The 22041-nt window shown below is 46.2% G+C and overlaps 1 protein-coding gene across 1 annotated transcript in view; it reads right to left on the reverse strand.

Annotated features, from left to right (window-relative positions):
- Nucleotides 1–1833: 1833 nt before the first annotated feature.
- LOC138648156 (uncharacterized protein slr1819-like) overlaps nt 1834–22041 on the reverse strand; it is a 34885-nt gene continuing 14677 nt past the window's right edge. Inside the window, exon 6 of the mRNA XM_069737660.1 lies at nt 1834–2021. Coding sequence (XP_069593761.1) covers nt 1834–2021 — 188 coding nt within the window. The remainder of the gene's footprint in view (nt 2022–22041) is intronic.

Here is a 22041-nt window from a genome sequence, read left to right on the forward strand (position 1 = left end):
TATGTGTGCTCTGTATTGCAGCACTATGTGGACTGTGTATTTCAGCACTATGTGGGCTCTGTATTGCAGCACTATGTGGGCTCTGTATTGCAGCACTATGTGGGCTCTGTATTTCAGCACTACTGTATGTGGGCTCTGTATTGCAGCACTATGTGGGCTCTGTATTTCAGCACTACTGTATGTGGGCTCTGTATTGCAGCACTATGTGGGCTCTGTATTTCAGCACTACTGTATGTGGGCTCTGTATTGCAGCACTATGTGGGCTCTGTATTGCAGCACTATTGTATGTGGGCTCTGTATTTCAGCACTATGTGGGCTCTATATTGCAGCACTATGTGGGCTCTGTATTGCAGCACTATGTGGGCTCTATATTGCAGCACTATGTGAGCTCTGTATTGCAGCACTACATGGGCTCTATATTGCAGCACTACGTGGGCTCTATATTGCAGCACTATGTGAGCTCTATATTGCAGCACTATGTGGGCTCTATATTGCAGCACTATGTGGGCTCTATATTGCAGCACTATGTGGGCTCTGTATTGCAGCACTATGTGGGCTCTGTATTGCAGCACTATGTGGGCTCTGTATTGCAGCACTATGTGGGCTCTGTATTGCAGCACTATGTGGGCTCTATATTGCAGCACTATGTGAGCTCTATATTGCAGCACTATGTGGGCTCTATATTGCAGCACTATGTGGGCTCTATATTGCAGCACTATGTGGGCTCTATATTGCAGCACTATGTGGGCTCTATATTGCAGCACTATGTGGGCTCTGTATTGCAGCACTATGTGGGCTCTGTATTGCAGCACTATGTGGGCTCTGTATTGCAGCACTATGTGGGCTCTATATTGCAGCACTATGTGGGCTCTATATTGCAGCACTATGTGGGCTCTATATTGCAGCACTATGTGGGCTCTGTATTGCAGCACTATGTGGGCTCTGTATTGCAGCACTATGTGGGCTCTGTATTGCAGCACTATGTGGGCTCTATATTGCAGCACTATGTGGGCTCTATATTGCAGCACTATGTGGGCTCTATATTGCAGCACTATGCGGGCTCTATATTGCAGCACTATGTGGGCTCTATATTGCAGCACTATTTGGGCTCTATATTGCAGCACTATGTGAGCTCTATATTGCAGCACTATGTGGGCTCTATATTGCAGCACTATGTGAGCTCTATATTGCAGCACTATGTGGGCTCTATATTGCAGCACTATGTGGGCTCTATATTGCAGCACTATGTGGGCTCTATATTGCAGCACTATGTGGGCTCTATATTGCAGCACTATGTGGGCTCTATATTGCAGCACTATGTGAGCTCTATATTGCAGCACTATGTGGGCTCTGTATTGCAGCACTATGTGGGCTCTGTATTGCAGCACTATGTGGGCTCTGTATTGCAGCACTATGTGGGCTCTATATTGCAGCACTATGTGGGCTCTATATTGCAGCACTATGTGGGCTCTGTATTGCAGCACTATGTGGGCTCTGTATTGCAGCACTATGTGGGCTCTGTATTGCAGCACTATGTGGGCTCTGTATTGCAGCACTATGTGGGCTCTGTATTGCAGCACTATGTGGGCTCTATATTGCAGCACTATGTGGGCTCTATATTGCTGTCCTATTGGATTGACCGCTTCAGGTACAGAGTCAGGTATTTGGTGAGGGTCACATGACGCCCTTATGTGCTCCACAGGTAGATATGGCCGGAGTCACCCGTGCACCACCCTCGTGGACTGGGCTCTGTTATCGGGGGCTCTTGCATTCTCTTTTGGGCAGAGGGCCTCTCCTTTCCTTCTTATATACCTGCTCTATTTTTAACTTTGCCTACGCAAATCCAGTTCCGGAGTGAGCAAGCGGCTCCGCCAAACGGGAAGAGGGGATGAGGGTCAGCTTCCTGAACAGGACGAAAAAATCCCTACAGTCCATGGAGTCGGACCGCAGACACGCACGCCGTGCTGATTCTGTGTCTTCAGAGCTCAATCCCGTCCACAGATCATTTCCTGCAACTTTCACTACAACAGGAAAATAGAGATTAGCAGATGTGCACAGAGAATGGGGAGAGCGCAGGGAACCTGCCCCAGTCCTGCGTCTAGGGGCCACAAGTGCGAAGGTGAGGAGACAGGTGTCAGGCCATGAAAAGTGCAGCCAGGACTAAGTACAGGGACCTGGTCAGCCCTGGAGCATGGCGCATGCAGATGTCACACAAGGCCCCAATGCAAAATTTGTAATGGGGCCCCAGCAGCTTCCAGTCGTACCGTACAGGGCCCCATCATACAGGAGGCCCACCATACAGGAGGCCCATCATACAGGAGGCCCATCATACAGGAGGCCCATCATACAGGAGGCCCATCATACAGGAGGCCCATCATACAGGGCCCCATCATACAGGAGGCCCATCATACAGGGCCCCATCATACAGGAGGCCCATCATACAGGAGGCCCATCATACAGGGCCCCATCATACAGGAGGCCCATCATACAGGAGGCCCATCATACAGGGCCCCATCATACAGGAGGCCCACCATACAGGAGGCCCATCATACAGGAGGCCCATCATACAGGAGGCCCATCATACAGGAGGCCCATCATACAGGGCCCCATCATACAGGAGGCCCACCATACAGGAGGCCCATCATACAGGAGGCCCATCATACAGGAGGCCCATCATACAGGAGGCCCATCATACAGGGCCCCATCATACAGGAGGCCCATCATACAGGAGGCCCATCATACAGGAGGCCCATCATACAGGAGGCCCATCATACAGGGCCCCATCATACAGGAGGCCCATCATACAGGAGGCCCATCATACAGGAGGCCCATCATACAGGGCCCCATCATACAGGAGGCCCATCATACAGGAGGCCCATCATACAGGGCCCCATCATACAGGAGGCCCATCATACAGGAGGCCCATCATACAGGAGGCCCATCATACAGGAGGCCCATCATACAGGGCCCCATCATACAGGGCCCCATCATACAGGGCCCCATCATACAGGAGGCCCATCATACAGGAGGCCCATCATACAGGGCCCCATCATACAGGGCCCCATCATACAGGAGGCCCATCATACAGGGCCCCATCATACAGGAGGCCCATCATACAGGAGGCCCATCATACAGGAGGCCCATCATACAGGGCCCCATCATACAGGAGGCCCATCATACAGGAGGCCCATCATACAGGGCCCCATCATACAGGAGGCCCATCATACAGGAGGCCCATCATACAGGAGGCCCATCATACAGGGCCCCATCATACAGGGCCCCATCATACAGGAGGCCCATCATACAGGGCCCCATCATACAGGAGGCCCATCATACAGGAGGCCCATCATACAGGAGGCCCACCATACAGGAGGCCCATCATACAGGAGGCCCATCATACAGGGCCCCATCATACAGGAGGCCCATCATACAGGAGGCCCATCATACAGGGCCCCATCATACAGGAGGCCCATCATACAGGGCCCCATCATACAGGAGGCCCATCATACAGGGCCCCATCATACAGGAGGCCCATCATACAGGAGGCCCATCATACAGGAGGCCCATCACAGATCAGAACTGTGCAACGCAACCAAGAAGCGTGATAACAGTGAGTGTAACATGATGGGAAGGAGTCTCATCAGTGGGCAATGAAGATTACAGGGCAGGTGAGAAAATCACAACATCGAATCTGGCATTCACATTGTGCCATCAGTGCCTCCATCAGGCACGTCATTGTATCAATATCTCCATCAGGCACATCGTGGTTTCATTGTCTCCATCAAGCACATCATGGTGTCAGCGTCTCCATCATGCACATCATGATATCGGTGTTTCTCGCAGTCACATCTTGATATCAGCGTTTCCCGCAGTCACATGTTGGTATCAGTATTTCCATCAGGCACATTATGGTGTCAGTATATCCATCAAGAACATCATGATATTAGTATCTCCAGCAGGCACATCATGGTATCAATGTCTCCATCAAGCACATCATGGTGTCAATGTCTCCATCATGCACATCATGATATCGGTGTTTCTCACAGTCACATCTTGATATCAGTGTTTCCCGCAGTCACATGTTGTTATCAGTGTTTCCATCACGCACATCATGGTGTCAGTGTCTCCATCTGGCACATCGTGGTGTCAATGTCTCCATCAGTCACATCATGGTATCAATGTCTCTATCAAGCACATCATGATGTTAGTATTTCCAGTAAGCAATTCATGGTATCAATGTCCCCATCAGTCACATCATGGTGTTATTATCTCCATCAGGCACATCATGGTGTCAGTATATCCATCAAGCACATCATTGTATCAAGGTCTCCATCAGGCACATCATGATGTCAGTAATTCCAGCAAGCACATCATGGTATCAATGTCTCCATCAGGCACATCATGGTGTCAGTATATCTATCAAGAACATCATGATATTAGTATCTCCAGCAGGCACATCATGGTATCAATATCTCCATCAAGCACATCATGGTGTCAGTGTCTCCATCAGGCATATCATGGTATCAATGTCTCCATCAAGCACATCATAGGGTCAGTATCTCCATCAGGCACATCATAGTATCAATGTCTCATCGAGCACATCATGGTTTCAGTATCTCCATCATGCACATCATGGTATCAATGTCTCCATCAAGCACATCATGGTGTCAGTGTCTCCATCATGCACATCATGATATCGGTGTTTCTCGCAGTCACATCTTGATATCAGTGTTTCCTGCAGTCACATGTTGTTATCAGTGTTTCCATCAGGCACATCATGGTATCAGTGTCTCCATCAAGCACATCATGGTGTCAGTGTCTCCACCTGGCATATCATGGTGTCAATGTCTCCATCAGGCACATCATGGTATCAATGTCTCCATCAAGCACATCATGATGTCATTATCTCCATCAAGCACATCATGATTTCAGTATCTCGAGCAGGCACATCATAGTATCAATGTCTCCATCAAGCACATCATGGTGTCAGTATCTCCATCACTCTATTAGCGGTGGATACCGCATTTATCCCTAGTGTCCCGGAGTACTGACAGCTCTTTTAAGCCTCAGTGCCACCTATTATTCTGACTCACCGTCAGTTGATGCAAATCCGAGTATTCTATTGTTTTTGGGGCCATACTAGTATACAATTATACCTAGCACACTGATGAAGGTCCAGTATCGAGCGAAACGTTTGTGATTTACTGTATGTAATAAATCCCCACTTTTTTGCATCACAACACCCTGGAGTGTGCTAGTCACTTTATATAGTATCTCCATCACACACATCATAGTATCAATGTCTCCATCGAGCACATCATGATGTCAGTATCTCCATCAGGCACATCATGGTATCAATGTTTCCATCAAGCACATCATGGTTTCAGTATCTCCATCAGGCACATCATGGTATCAATGTCTCCATCAAGCACATCATGGAATCAATGTCTCCATCAAGCACATCATGGTATCTATGTCTACATCAAGCGCATTATGGTTTCTGTATCTCCATCAGGCACATCATAGTATCAAAGTCTCCATCAAGCACATCATGATGTCAGTGTCTCCATCAGGCACATCATGGTATCGATGTTTCCATCAAGCATATCATGGTATCAATGTCTCCATTAAGCACATCATGATGTCAGTGTCTCCATCAGGCACTTCATGGTATCAGTGTTTCCATCAAGAACATCATGGTGTCAGTGTCTCCATCTGGCACAACATGGTGGCAACGTCTCCATCAGGCACATCATAGTGTCATTATCTCCATCAAGCACATCATGATGTCAGTATCTCGAGCAGGCACATCATGGTATCAATGTCTCTATCAAGCACACCATGGTGTCAATGTCTCCATGAAGCACATCATGGTATCAATGTCTCCATCAAGCACATCATGGTTTCAATATCTTCATCAGGCACATCATGGTATCAGTGTTTCCATCAAGCACATCATGGTTTCAGTATCTTCATCAAGCACATTATGGTATTGTCATGAATACACACACACACAAATTCAGGGCTGCTTCATCTCCCTAAATTCAGGGCTGCTGCTGCATCTCACTGCCTTTGTAAGTGACATGCGGCCTAGACACACGCTGTGGGCTTTCTGACCCTCTCCTTCGCTCTGCCTAGAAAATTCTTCCTCTCACTCTGCTTCCCAGCTCTGTGTAATTCTAAACCCCTCATCCCCCCTCCCTCCTGATACCTGCTAAAACTGGTAGAGCAGCTTTCACCACTGACACCATGATGTGCTTTCTGGAAATATTGACATCATGATGTGCTTGATGGAGACATTGATACCATGATGTGCCTGATGGAGACATTGACACCATGATATGCCAGGTGGAGACACTGACACCATGATGTGCTTGATGGAGACACTGATACCATGATGTGCCTGATGGAAACACTGATAACAACATGTGACTGCAGGAAACACCGATATCATGATGTGCATGATGGAGACACTGACACCATGATGTGCTTGATGGAGACATTGATACCATGATGTGCATGATGGAAACACTGATAACAACATGTGACTGCGAGAAACACCGATATCATGATGTGCATGATGGAGACACTGACACCATGATGTGCTTGATGGAGACATTGATACCATGATGTGCATGATGGAGATACTGAAACCATGATGTGCTCGATGAGACATTGATACTATGATGTGCCTGATGGAGATACTGACCCTATGATGTGCTTGATGGAGACATTGATACCATGATATGCCTGATGGAGACACTGACACCATGATGTGCTTGATGGAGATATTGATACCATGATGTGCCTGCTGGAGATACTAATATCATGATGTGCACCAAGCTGGACTGACTATCAAGCCGGGAAAGTGCAAGATGGGCATGAGTGAGGTCCACTACCTGGGGCACCGGGTAGGCGGGGACACCCTAAAGCCAGAGCCTGAGAAAGTGGGAGCAATCGTGAACTGGCCCACTCCCAGGACCAATAAACAGGTGATATCCTTCCTGGGCACCGCAGGGTACTATAGGCGCTTCGTACAGCACTATAGTAGCCTGGCAAAACCCTTGATGGACCTCACCAGGAAGAATCTACCCCACATTGTCAACTGGGCTGACGGCTGAAGGGGACCTTCCAGGCATTGAAAACAGCACTGTGCAACGCCACTGTGTTGAAAGCAGTCAGCAGCAGCCAACCATTCTTGGTGCAGACCGACACCAATGAGTTTGGCCTCAGTGCTGTGCTCAGCCAAGTTGACTTGGAGGACCAAGAGCACCCCGTGTTGTACCTGAGCTGGAAACTTCTGCTGAGGGAAGGGGCCAATCCACCATCGAGAAGGACTGCCTGGCCATAGTCTGGGCCCTGCAGCGCTTGCAGCCCTACTTATACGGTCGCACCTTTACTGTGATGACTGACCATAACCCTCTGTGCTGGCTAAATGTTATGTGCGGAACCAATGGAAGGTTGCTACGCTGAAGCCCTATCCTTCAGCAGTTCGACTTCACCATCGAACACAAAATGGGAAGAGAGCATGGCAATGCGGATGGGTTGTCCCACCAGGGTGAACCTGCTGAGGTGCGCATGGCGGAGTACCGAGAGGTCCTGCCTCTGTAGTGCACACCAGAACGGGGAGGTGTGATGATAAAGCATAATATGATTTTTAGTTTTCCCTGTTAGCACACATACCGTGGGCTCTGACCCCCCTTCTCTCTGTGTTCCTGCTTGCTGAGATGTGTGTGTATAAGCTATTGTCTGGTTGCGGCCTGAGCACTTATAATTCCATCGCTGCAGCGTGCCTGCTAGCCAGTCCACAGTGAAGCGGCCTGTTCGTCGACTTATTATCCCAGGTGTAGTTCTTTGACTGACCTGAGGGTAAGGGGGGGGGGGGGTGCCGGAGAGTTGCAAGTTCCAAAACAGAATTGGAGAAGTGGGATATACATAAATCCCTGCAGTTCGTGATATTGTAGCAGCAGCGGGATAACTAAAATAAGACCCTGCGGTAAATTGATAGGTCAATATCCTTTGTTTGTGTTTTCATCACATTGTAGCAGTGGGGGGATAACTAAGATAAGCCACCTGCACATGTGATAGCCAGGTGCTAGCTAAAGGTCTCTCCGATTTGTGACATAGTGGTGTCAGCACTGTGTGAATCGTGACATCACCGCTCTCCAGATAATTATATTATACAGCAGTGACATCATCGCTCTCCAGATATAATAATAATAATCATCTTTATTTATATAGCGCCAACATATTCCGCAGCACTTTACAGTTTAAAACACAAAAGTCATAAGTAACAACGTTAACAATACAATATACAATAATTAAAGCTAAATAAGATGACCCTGCTCGTGAGAGCTTACAATCTACAACGAGGAGGGGGAGATACAAAGTACAGGTGTATATTTACAATGATGTATTTACAATGATGGTCCAGCCATCTTCAGGGGGTGGGGGATAGATGGAGATAGTGAATGGGCTACACACAAACATAAAATGACTTTGATTAGTGAACGTGATAGGCCGCTCTCAACAAATGTGTTTTGAGCAAGCGCCTAAAACTATGCAAATTGTGGATGGTTCTAATATCTTGGGGTAGAGCATTCCAGAGGATTGGCGCAGCACGGGAGAAGTCTTGGAGTCGGGAGTGGGAGGTAGACAGAAATGAGGGAGGAGATGTAAGGGGGTGCCGCACTGTGAAGAGCTTTGTGGGTAAGAACAAGTACTTTGAATTGTATCCTGTAATGAATGGGCAGCCAGTGTAACGACTGGCGAAGAGCGGACGCGTCCGAGTAATGACTAGCCAGATGGACGACCCTGGCTGCTGCATTAAGGATGGACTGGAGAGGGGAAAGCGAGGTCAATTAATAGAGCATTGCAGTAGTCCAGGCGGGAGTGGATCAGGGCGACAGTGAGGGTTTTTGTTGTTTCTATGGTGAGAAAAGGGCGGATTCTAGAAATGTTCTTTAGGTGTAAGCGGCACGAGCGGGCAAGAGATTGTATATGGGAGGTGAAGGAGAGATCGGAGTCAAACATAACACCCAGACAGCGCGCCTGCTGCCGGGGTGTTATTATGGTGCCACCCACGGAGAGGGAAATGTCAGATTTAGGGAGGTTAGTAGATGGCGGGAGCAGAAGAAGTTCAGTTTTGGAGAGGTTGAGTTTCAGATAGAGCGGACATGATGTTGGAGACTGCAGACAGACAGTCAGTGGTGTTCTGTAGTACAGCGGGGGTAAGGTCAGGGGATGACGTGTATAGTTGTGTCATCAGCGTAAAGATGCTACTGAAAGCCAAATCTGCTGATGGTCTGTCCAATTGGGGCCGTGTAGAGGGAGAAGAGAAGGGGCCAAGGACTGAGCCCTGAGGTACCCAGACAGTGAGAGGAAGAGGAGATGAAGTGGAGCCAGAGAACAGAACACTGAAGGAGCGGTCAGAAAGATAGGAGGAGCACCAGGAGAGAGCAGTGTCCTTATTGCCTAGTGACTGGAGCCTAGAGAGCAGGAGAGGGTGGTCAACAGTGTCAAAAGCTGCAGAAAGGTCGAGAAGAATGAGCAGAGAGTGGTCACCATTACGTTTTGCTGTCAGAAGGTCATTGGTCACCTTGATGAGTGCAGTTTCTGTCGAATGTAGGGGGCGGAAACCGGACTGTGAAGGGTCTAGGAGGGAGTGAGTGGAGAGGTAACGGGTAAGGCGGGAGTATATCAGGTGCTCCAAGAGTTTAGAGATGAAGGGGAGATTGGAGACCGGTCTGTAGTTGTTTGTGCAGGATTGGTCAAGGGTGGGTTTCTTTAGTAATGGAGTAATGATAGAGTGTTTGAAGGAGGAGGGGAAAATGCCAGAGGAGATGGAGAGATTAAAGATTGTAGTTAGGTGACTTGTGACGACTGGAGGAGATGTGAGGGAATGGGGTCGGTAGTGCATGTAGTCGGACGAGAAGAGGAGAGGAGCTTGGAGACTTCTTCTTCTGTGATGGGATCGAATGTGGAGAGTGAGCCAGGGGAAATGAGGGGAGGGATGGGAGTCACTGAACTTAGTGGTTGGGAGCGGATTTCCTGACGATATTTTCTATTTTCTCTATAAAGTGGGAGGCCAGGTCATCAGCACAAGTGTCTGATAGGGGCTTGTGCTTTTGGCCTGAGGAGGGAGTGAAAGGTGTAAAAAAGTTTCTTGGGGTTATTGGATAGTGAGGAGATCAGGGTGGTGAAGTATGTCTGTTTGGTGACGTGAAGGGCAGAATTATAGGTCCTTAACATAAATTTGAAGTGTATGAAATCTTCTGGTGTGCGTGTTTTCCTCCATAAGCATTTAGCACACCTAGAGCATCGCTGGAGAAATCGGGTTTGCGATGTGAGCCAGGGCTGTTTCAGGGCTGTTTCAGGGCTGTGTTTGGAGGTTCTGAGGGTGAGGGGAGCTACTTGGTCAAGGATGCTTCTAAGAGTGTCATTGTAGTCATGTACCGCCTGATCAGGACAGGAAAATGAAGAGATTGGGGACAATAATGAGTGTAGGGAGTCTGAAAGTGTATGAGGGTTAATGGCTTGTAGATTTCTGACTGAATGGTAGGTAGGAGGGTGCTGGGGTGAGCAAGGAATTGTGAGTGTGAAGGATAGAATGTTGTGGTCAGAGAGGGGAAGCGGTGAGTTATCTAGGTAGGAGTTTGAGCAGAGCCGGGCGAAAACCAGGTCCAGGGTGTTACCGTCTTTGTGTGTTTCAGAGGTTGAGAGCTGTGAGAGGCCGAGAGAAGTGGTTAGTGATAAAAGCTGTGATGCAGATGTGGAAGTGGGGCTGTTAATGGGGATGTTGAAGTCTCCCAGGATAAGGGTTGGAAGTTCTGAGGACATGAAGTGCGGCAGCCAGGCAGAGAAATGGTCCAGGAAGTGGGTGGGTGAGCCTGGGGGCCTGTATATGACCGCTACTCTGAGGGAGAGTGTTATGATCTGGTGATTAAGGAGCGACATGCGTCTAGCTCTGAGCAGGTGGTAACTATACTGACCGCAGTCCCTAAGCTCAACACAACACTAGAAGTAGCCGTGGGATGCTCCTAACTCTCCCTAGGCACCTCGTCACAGCCTAAGAGCTAACTACCCCTAAAGATAGAAGCAGGAAAACTATCTTGCCTCAGAGAAAATCCCCAAAGGATAGATTAGCCCCCCACAAATAATGACTGTGAGAGGAGAAGGAAATGACATACGTAGTATGAAACAAGATTTAGCACAGGAGGCCAGTCTAGCTAAATAGAAATAGTACAGAACAGAACGCTGTGCGGTCAGTAAAAAAAAAACTAGAAAAAGTCCACCGCAGAGAAATGCAAAAATCTTCACACCTGACTAAAGGTGTGGAGGGCAAACTCTGCTGCCCAGAGCTTCCAGCTTAGCTGAATAGATCCATACTGAAAAGCTGGACAAATTAACAAAAACATAGAAAGTGCTGAACAACAAAGTCCACAACAAGTGAACCACAAAAGGACAAGCAAGGACTTAGCTTTGATGAACTGGTCAGAGTGTCAGGAAAGTCCTAAGAGCAATGACTCCAGGCTGGAACAATTGACAACTGGCATTGAATGAGGGATAAGGCCAGACTAATATAGCCGAGCCAGAAAGACGATCAGTGAAAACAGCTGCTGAAGCTAAATCCAAGAAGCAGCCATACCACTCAAAACCACAGGAGGGAGCCCAAGAGCAGAAGTCACAAAAATGCTACTTACAACCACCGGAGGGAGCCCAAGAGCGGAATTCACAACAGGAGAGGGGACGAAAGAGCCTGATGGTGTGGACTTTAAAAGAAGGGAATGAGAGTGATGGAACTGGGGGGAGAGGGGATGACCAGGAAAGTGCATTGTGGGGACAGGAGTATGCCGACTCCACCACCAGGTCTGATTGTGGGTCTCGGGGAATGGGAGAATTGTAGGCCACCATGGGAAATGGCAGCAGGAGAGACAGTGTCCGAATCCTGAATCCAGGTTTCCGTGAGGGCCAACAGATTCAGAGAGTTTTCAGAAAGTAGTTGTGCAGGAAAGGAAGCTTGTTACATACAGACCGTGGATTCCAAAGGGCACAATTAAAAGAAGGGGATGAAGCAGCGCAATTAATATTAGTAAGATTGTTAAGTTTTCGATGTGAGGTAGGGTAGGGGTTGAGGTTGGTGGATGGTGGACCGGGGTTTGGGGAGATGTCCCCTGAAATCAGCAGGAGAAGGAAGATAAAAAGCAAGTAGCTATTGGAATTGTATGAAGTTTTTTTTATGCAGTGTGTTTGGGTAAGATGGACTGAGGTTTTTCAAGAAGGTGAGATGTGCATGGGAGCTGTACATGGGAGAGGGAAGGAGAGAGGGGCTGATGTATATGAGTCAGGGTGGAGGGGGGATTGGGAGGTGAAACTGGACTGCAAGGGAACATAGGAGGATAGGAATAAAGAACATGAATAACAGAGAGAGCAGAGTGTGGGTTACCTGACTCCTGCCATGGAATAACTGTGGTATCACGACGCTTATCTTCTGTGACGCTTTGCTTCTGGGACGCTAACGTGCACCCCTAAGGAAGGTTCTAAATTTATAGCCCAGAAGAGATGGATTGTGGGAACTGGTTGAGGATAATTTGGCAGCTGGCTTGCACACCAGGGGCTTTTTTTTTTTTTTTTCTTTTAAAAGATGATCAAAGACACTCAGCCTGGTAAAATCTACTTTCACACCTTCCACCAGATAAGATCTACACTGATCAAAGTCATGGATATGCAACAGTGAGTTTTAAGTACAATGCAAAAAATGAATTATACCGATGAATTAGCAAACACATTAAATTATGTTTTTAGATGATAAAGCAGCAGATGACAGACAGCAAGCAGAGGTGGGAGTTTATACCATTAGAGTCTATTGCAGCATATATCAGTTATATTATACAGCAGTGACATCACCGCTCCCCAGATATCAGTTATATTATACAGCGGTGACATCACCGCTCCCCAGATATCAGTTATATTATACAGCGGTGACATCACCGCTCCCCACATATCAGTTATATTATACAGCAGTGACATCACCGCTCCCCAGATATCAGTTATATTATACAGCAGTGACATCACCGCTCCCCAGATATCAGTTATATTATACAGCAGTGACATCACCGCTCCCCAGATATCAGTTATATTATACAGCGGTGACATCACCGCTCCCCAGATATCAGTTATATTATACAGCGGTGACATCACCGCTCCCCAGATATCAGTTATATTATACAGCAGTGACATCACCGCTCTCCAGATATCAGTTATATTATACAGCAGTGACATGACCGCTCCCCAGATATCAGTTATATTATACAGCGGTGACATCACCGCTCCCCAGATATCAGTTATATTATACAGCGGTGACATCACCGCTCTCCAGATATCAGTTATATTATACAGCAGTGACATCACCGCTCCCCAGATATCAGTTATATTATACAGCAGTGACATCACCGCTCCCCACATATCAGTTATATTATACAGCAGTGACATCACCGCTCTCCAGATATCAGTTATATTATACAGCAGTGACATCACCGCTCTCCAGATATCAGTTATATTATACAGCGGTGACATCACCGCTCCCCAGATATCAGTTATATTATACAGCGGTGACATCACCACTCTCCAGATATCAGTTATATTATACAGCAGTGACATCACCGCTCTCCAGATATCAGTTATATTATACAGCAGTGACATCACCACTCTCCAGATATCAGTTATATTATACAGCAGTGACATCACCGCTCCCCAGATATCAGTTATATTATACAGCAGTGACATCACCGCTCCCCAGATATCAGTTATATTATACAGCAGTGACATCACCGCTCCCCAGATATCAGTTATATTATACAGCAGTGACATCACCGCTCCCCAGATATCAGTTATATCATACAGCGGTGACATCACCGCTCTCCAGATATCAGTTATATTATACAGCAGTGACATCACCGCTCCCCAGATATCAGTTATATTATACAGCAGTGACGTCACCGCTCCCCAGATATCAGTTATATTATACAGCAGTGACATCACCGCTCCCCAGATATCAGTTATATTATACAGCAGTGACATCACCGCTCTCCAGATATCAGTTATATTATACAGCAGTGACATCACCGCTCCCCAGATATCAGTTATATTATACAGCAGTGACATCACCGCTCCCCAGATATCAGTTATATTATACAGCAGTGACATCACCGCTCCCCAGATATCAGTTATATTATACAGCAGTGACATCACCGCTCCCCACATATCAGTTATATTATACAGCAGTGACATCACCGCTCCCCAGATATCAGTTATATTATACAGCGGTGACATCACCACTCTCCAGATATCAGTTATATTATACAGCAGTGACATCACCGCTCCCCAGATATCAGTTATATTATACAGCGGTGACATCACCGCTCCCCACATATCAGTTATATTATACAGCAGTGACATCACCGCTCTCCAGATATCAGTTATATTATACAGCGGTGACATCACCGCTCTCCAGATATCAGTTATATTATACAGCGGTGACATCACCGCTCCCCAGATATCAGTTATATTATACAGCAGTGACATCACCGCTCCCCAGATATCAGTTATACAGCGGTGACATCACCGCTCTCCAGATATCAGTTATATTATACAGCAGTGACATCACCGCTCTCCAGATATCAGTTATATTATACAGCAGTGACATCACCGCTCCCCAGATATCAGTTATATTATACAGCAGTGACATCACCGCTCCCCAGATATCAGTTATATTATACAGCAGTGACATCACCGCTCTCCAGATATCAGTTATATTATACAGCGGTGACATCACCGCTCCCCAGATATCAGTTATATTATACAGCGGTGACATCACCGCTCTCCAGATATCAGTTATATTATACAGCAGTGACATCACCGCTCTCCAGATATCAGTTATATTATACACCAGTGACATCACCGCTCCCCAGATATCAGTTATATTATACAGCGGTGACATCACCGCTCCCCAGATATCAGTTATATTATACAGCAGTGACATCACCGCTCTCCAGATATCAGTTATATTATACAGCAGTGACATCACCGCTCCCCAGATATCAGTTATATTATACAGCAGTGACATCACCGCTCTCCAGATATCAGTTATATTATACAGCAGTGACATCACCGCTCCCCAGATATCAGTTATATTATACAGCAGTGACATCACCGCTCTCCAGATATCAGTTATATTATACAGCAGTGACATCACCGCTCCCCAGATATCAGTTATATTATACAGCGGTGACATCACCGCTCTCCAGATATCAGTTATATTATACAGCAGTGACATCACCGCTCCCCAGATATCAGTTATATTATACAGCGGTGACATCACCGCTCTCCAGATATCAGTTATATTATACACCAGTGACATCACCGCTCCCCAGATATCAGTTATATTATACAGCGGTGACATCACCGCTCTCCAGATATCAGATATATTATACAGCAGTGACATCACCGCTCCCCAGATATCAGTTATATTATACAGCAGTGACATCACCGCTCCCCAGATATCAGTTATATTATACAGCAGTGACATCACCTCTCTCCAGATATCAGTTATATTATACAGCAGTGACATCACCGCTCTCCAGATATCAGTTATATTATACAGCAGTGACATCACCGCTCTCCAGATATCAGTTATATTATACACCGGTGACATCACCGCTCCCCAGATATCAGTTATATTATACAGCAGTGACATCACCGCTCCCCAGATATCAGTTATATTATACAGCAGTGACATCACCGCTCTCCAGATATCAGTTATATTATACAGCAGTGACATCACCGCTCCCCAGATATCAGTTATATTATACAGCAGTGACATCACCGCTCTCCAGATATCAGTTATATTATACAGCAGTGACATCACCGCTCCCCAGATATCAGTTATATTATACAGCAGTGACATCACCGCTCTCCAGATATCAGTTATATTATACAGCAGTGACATCACCGCTCCCCAGATATCAGTTATATTATACAGCGGTGACATCACCGCTCTCCAGATATCAGTTATATTATACACCAGTGACATCACCGCTCCCCAGATATCAGTTATATTATACAGCGGTGACATCACCGCTCTCCAGATATCAGATATATTATACAGCAGTGACATCACCGCTCCCCAGATATCAGTTATATTATACAGCAGTGACATCACCGCTCCCCAGATATCAGTTATATTATACAGCAGTGACATCACCTCTCTCCAGATATCAGTTATATTATACAGCAGTGACATCACCGCTCTCCAGATATCAGTTATATTATACAGCAGTGACATCACCGCTCTCCAGATATCAGTTATATTATACACCAGTGACATCACCGCTCCCCAGATATCAGTTATATTATACAGCAGTGACATCACCGCTCCCCAGATATCAGTTATATTATACACCAGTGACATCACCGCTCCCCAGATATCAGTTATATTATACAGCAGTGACATCACCGCTCCCCAGATGTCAGTTATATTATACAGCAGTGACATCACCGCTCCCCAGATATCAGTTATATTATACAGCAGTGACATCACCGCTCCCCAGATATCAGATATATTATACAGCGGTGACATCACCGCTCCCCAGATATCAGTTATATTATACAGCGGTGACATCACCGCTCCCCAGATATCAGTTATATTATACAGCAGTGACATCACCGCTCCCCAGATATCAGTTATATTATACAGCGGTGACGTCACCGCTCTCCAGATATCAGATATATTATACAGCGGTGACATCACCGCTCCCCAGATATCAGATATATTATACAGCGGTGACATCACCGCTCCCCAGATATCAGTTATATTATACAGCGGTGACATCACCGCTCCCCAGATATCAGATATATTATACAGCGGTGACATCACCGCTCCCCAGATATCAGTTATATTATACAGCGGTGACATCACCGCTCCCCAGATATCAGTTATATTATACAGCAGTGACATCACCGCTCTCCAGATATCAGTTATATTATACAGCAGTGACATCACCGCTCCCCAGATATCAGTTATATTATACAGCAGTGACATCACCGCTCCCCAGATATCAGATATATTATACAGCGGTGACATCACCGCTCCCCAGATATCAGTTATATTATACAGCGGTGACATCACCGCTCCCCAGATATCAGATATATTATACAGCAGTGACGTCACCGCTCCCCAGATATCAGTTATATTATACAGCGGTGACATCACAGCTCCCCACATATCAGTTATATCATACAGCAGTGACATCACCGCTCCCCACATATCAGTTATATTATACAGCGGTGACATCACCGCTCCCCAGATATCAGTTATATTATACAGCGGTGACATCACCGCTCCCCAGATATCAGTTATATTATACAGCAGTGACATCACCGCTCCCCAGATATCAGTTATATTATACAGCGGTGACGTCACCGCTCTCCAGATATCAGATATATTATACAGCGGTGACATCACCGCTCCCCAGATATCAGATATATTATACAGCGGTGACATCACCGCTCCCCAGATATCAGTTATATTATACAGCGGTGACATCACCGCTCCCCAGATATCAGATATATTATACAGCGGTGACATCACCGCTCCCCAGATATCAGTTATATTATACAGCGGTGACATCACCGCTCCCCAGATATCAGTTATATTATACAGCAGTGACATCACCGCTCCCCAGATATCAGTTATATTATACAGCAGTGACATCACCGCTCCCCAGATATCAGATATATTATACAGCGGTGACATCACCGCTCCCCAGATATCAGTTATATTATACAGCGGTGACATCACCGCTCCCCAGATATCAGTTATATTATACAGCAGTGACATCACCGCTCCCCAGATATCAGTTATATTATACAGCGGTGACATCACCGCTCCCCAGATATCAGTTATATTATACAGCGGTGACATCACCGCTCCCCAGATATCAGTTATATTATACAGCAGTGACATCACCGCTCTCCAGATATCAGTTATATTATACAGCAGTGACATCACCGCTCCCCAGATATCAGATATATTATACAGCGGTGACATCACCGCTCCCCAGATATCAGTTATATTATACAGCGGTGACATCACCGCTCCCCAGATATCAGATATATTATACAGCGGTGACATCACCGCTCCCCAGATATCAGTTATATTATACAGCGGTGACATCACCGCTCCCCAGATATCAGTTATATTATACAGCAGTGACATCACCGCTCCCCAGATATCAGTTATATTATACAGCGGTGACATCACCGCTCCCCAGATATCAGTTATATTATACAGCAGTGACATCACCGCTCCCCAGATATCAGTTATATTATACAGCAGTGACATCACCGCTCCCCAGATATCAGTTATATTATACAGCAGTGACATCACCACTCTCCAGATATCAGTTATATTATACAGCGGTGACATCACCGCTCCCCAGATATCAGTTATATTATACAGCAGTGACATCACCGCTCCCCAGATATCAGTTATATTATACAGCAGTGACATCACCGCTCCCCAGATATCAGTTATATTATACAGCAGTGACATCACCGCTCTCCAGATATCAGTTATATTATACAGCAGTGACATCACCGCTCCCCAGATATCAGTTATATTATACAGCAGTGACATCACCGCTCCCCAGATATCAGTTATATTATACAGCAGTGACATCACCGCTCTCCAGATATCAGTTATATTATACAGCAGTGACATCACCGCTCTCCACATATCAGTTATATTATACAGCAGTGACATCACCGCTCCCCAGATATCAGTTATATTATACAGCGGTGACATCACCGCTCCCCAGATATCAGATATATTATACAGCGGTGACATCACCGCTCCCCAGATATCAGTTATATTATACAGCGGTGACATCACCGCTCCCCAGATATCAGTTATATTATACAGCAGTGACATCACCGCTCCCCAGATATCAGTTATATTATACAGCGGTGACATCACCGCTCCCCAGATATCAGTTATATTATACAGCAGTGACATCACCGCTCCCCAGATATCAGTTATATTATACAGCAGTGACATCACCGCTCCCCAGATATCAGTTATATTATACAGCGGTGACATCACCGCTCCCCAGATATCAGTTATATTATACAGCGGTGACATCACCGCTCCCCAGATATCAGATATATTATACAGCGGTGACATCACCGCTCCCCAGATATCAGTTATATTATACAGCAGTGACATCACCGCTCCCCAGATATCAGTTATATTATACAGCGGTGACATCACCGCTCCCCAGATATCAGTTATATTATACAGCAGTGACATCACCGCTCTCCAGATATCAGTTATATTATACAGCAGTGACATCACCGCTCCCCAGATATCAGTTATATTATACAGCAGTGACATCACCGCTCTCCAGATATCAGTTATATTATACAGCAGTGACATCACCGCTCTCCAGATATCAGTTATATTATACAGCAGTGACATCACCGCTCCCCAGATATCAGTTATATTATACAGCGGTGACATCACCGCTCCCCAGATATCAGTTATATTATACAGCAGTGACATCACCGCTCTCCAGATATCAGTTATATTATACAGCAGTGACATCACCGCTCCCCAGATATCAGTTATATTATACAGCGGTGACATCACCGCTCTCCAGATATCAGTTATATTATACAGCAGTGACATCACCGCTCCCCAGATATCAGTTATATTATACAGCGGTGACATCACCGCTCTCCAGATATCAGTTATATTATACAGCGGTGACATCACCGCTCTCCAGATATCAGTTATATTATACAGCAGTGACATCACCGCTCCCCAGATATCAGTTATATTATACAGCGGTGACATCACCGCTCTCCAGATATCAGTTATATTATACAGCGGTGACATCACCGCTCTCCAGATATCAGTTATATTATACAGCGGTGACATCACCGCTCCCCAGATATCAGTTATATTATACAGCGGTGACATCACCGCTCTCCAGATATCAGTTATATTATACAGCGGTGACATCACCGCTCCCCAGATATCAGTTATATTATACAGCAGTGACATCACCGCTCTCCAGATATCAGTTATATTATACAGCAGTGACATCACCGCTCCCCAGATATCAGTTATATTATACAGCGGTGACATCACCGCTCCCCAGATATCAGTTATATTATACAGCGGTGACATCACCGCTCTCCTTGCCGTCTGGTGCAGAGCATATTAATTATTTCTGCTTTGTTTGTTTGCTCTGCAGTTGCGCAGAGTTTTCTTCTTTCTGATGATGATGGTTCGTGTGATGGTGAAGTTCAGTGGTGGAGGATGTGGGGTAATAATGATGTTATTATGACATTTCCCTCCAGGAGACAAGTTTTGATGGTTGAGGGAAAGCTGGAAAGTCTCCATGCAAATGTAAGTTTCTGTTGAGCCTGATTGAGTCCTCCAGGGCGGAGTCCTTCTCTCCTCAGTGATACCAGCTCCGGCATTCCTGGGATCTGTCTCATCAGCTGAGTCAGATCTTCTCACCCCAGGACCTGGAGCAGCCTTAGCCTGCCATAGGGGCCACAGGTCTACAGAGACATTCATACTGCAGATATATAGCAGTTCTGTATCGCCGACATATAGCGGTGTTCATACCTTATATTTATAGGGGTATCCATACCGCAGATGCAAAGAGGTATCTGTACAGTAAATATATGTCACAACCAGAGGTGGAGATTCCTTTGGATATCACACAGATGATGAAGAGGTAAGGGGAATTGTGCATTATAAGGAGCCATTGGATTGCACAGGGCCCATATTCCGTAATATCACAGGGGAAGCTCCTGTCTGTGACCACTCTTCATTACAACCAATCAATAAACTGGGGTACACCAGACAGAAACTGCAGATACACCAGTCATATCTGCTCCAAATATATCTGCACCAGTCATATCTGCTCCAGTCATATCTGCTCCAGTCATATCTGCTCCAGTCATATCTGCTCCAGTCATATCTGCTCCAGTTATATCTGCACCAGTCATATCTGCACCAGTCATATCTGCTCCAGTCATATCTGCACCAGTTATATCTGCACCAGTCATATCTGCTCCAGTCATATCTGCTCCAGTCATATCTGCTCCAGTTATATCTGCTCCAGTCATATCTGCACCAGTTATATCTGCACCAGTCATATCTGCACCAGTCATATCTGCTCCAGTCATATCTGCTCCAGTCATATCTGCTCCAGTCATATCTGCTCCAGTTATATCTGCTCCAGTCATATCTGCACCAGTCATATCTGCTCCAGTCATATCTGCACCAGTTATATCTGCTCCAGTCATATCTGCTCCAGTCATATCTGCACCAGTTATATCTGCTCCAGTCATATCTGCACCAGTCATGTCTGCACCAGTCATATCTGCTCCAGTCATATCTGCTCCAGTTATATCTGCTCCAGTTATATCTGCACCAGTTATATCTGCTCCAGTCATATCTGCTCCAGTCATATCTGCTCCAGTCATATCTGCTCCAGTCATATCTGCTCCAGTCATATCTGCTCCAGTCATATCTGCACCAGTCATATCTGCTCCAGTCATATCTGCACCACTTATATCTGCACCAGTCATATCTGCACCAGTCATATCTGCTCCAGTCATATCTGCACCAGTCATATCTGCTCCAGTCATATCTGCACCACTTATATCTGCACCAGTCATGTCTGCACCAGTCATATCTGCTCCAGTCATATCTGCTCCAGTTATATCTGCTCCAGTCATATCTGCACCAGTTATATCTGCTCCAGTCATATCTGCTCCAGTCATATCTGCACCAGTCATATCTGCTCCAGTCATATCTGCTCCAGTCATATCTGCTCCAGTCATATCTGCTCCAGTCATATCTGCACCAGTCATATCTGCTCCAGTCATATCTGCACCAGTTATATCTGCTCCAGTCATATCTGCTCCAGTCATATCTGCTCCAGTTATATCTGCTCCAGTCAT

The sequence above is a fragment of the Ranitomeya imitator genome, chromosome 8, assembly GCF_032444005.1.
Source record: "Ranitomeya imitator isolate aRanImi1 chromosome 8, aRanImi1.pri, whole genome shotgun sequence".
In the NCBI taxonomy this organism is placed as follows: domain Eukaryota; kingdom Metazoa; phylum Chordata; class Amphibia; order Anura; family Dendrobatidae; genus Ranitomeya; species Ranitomeya imitator.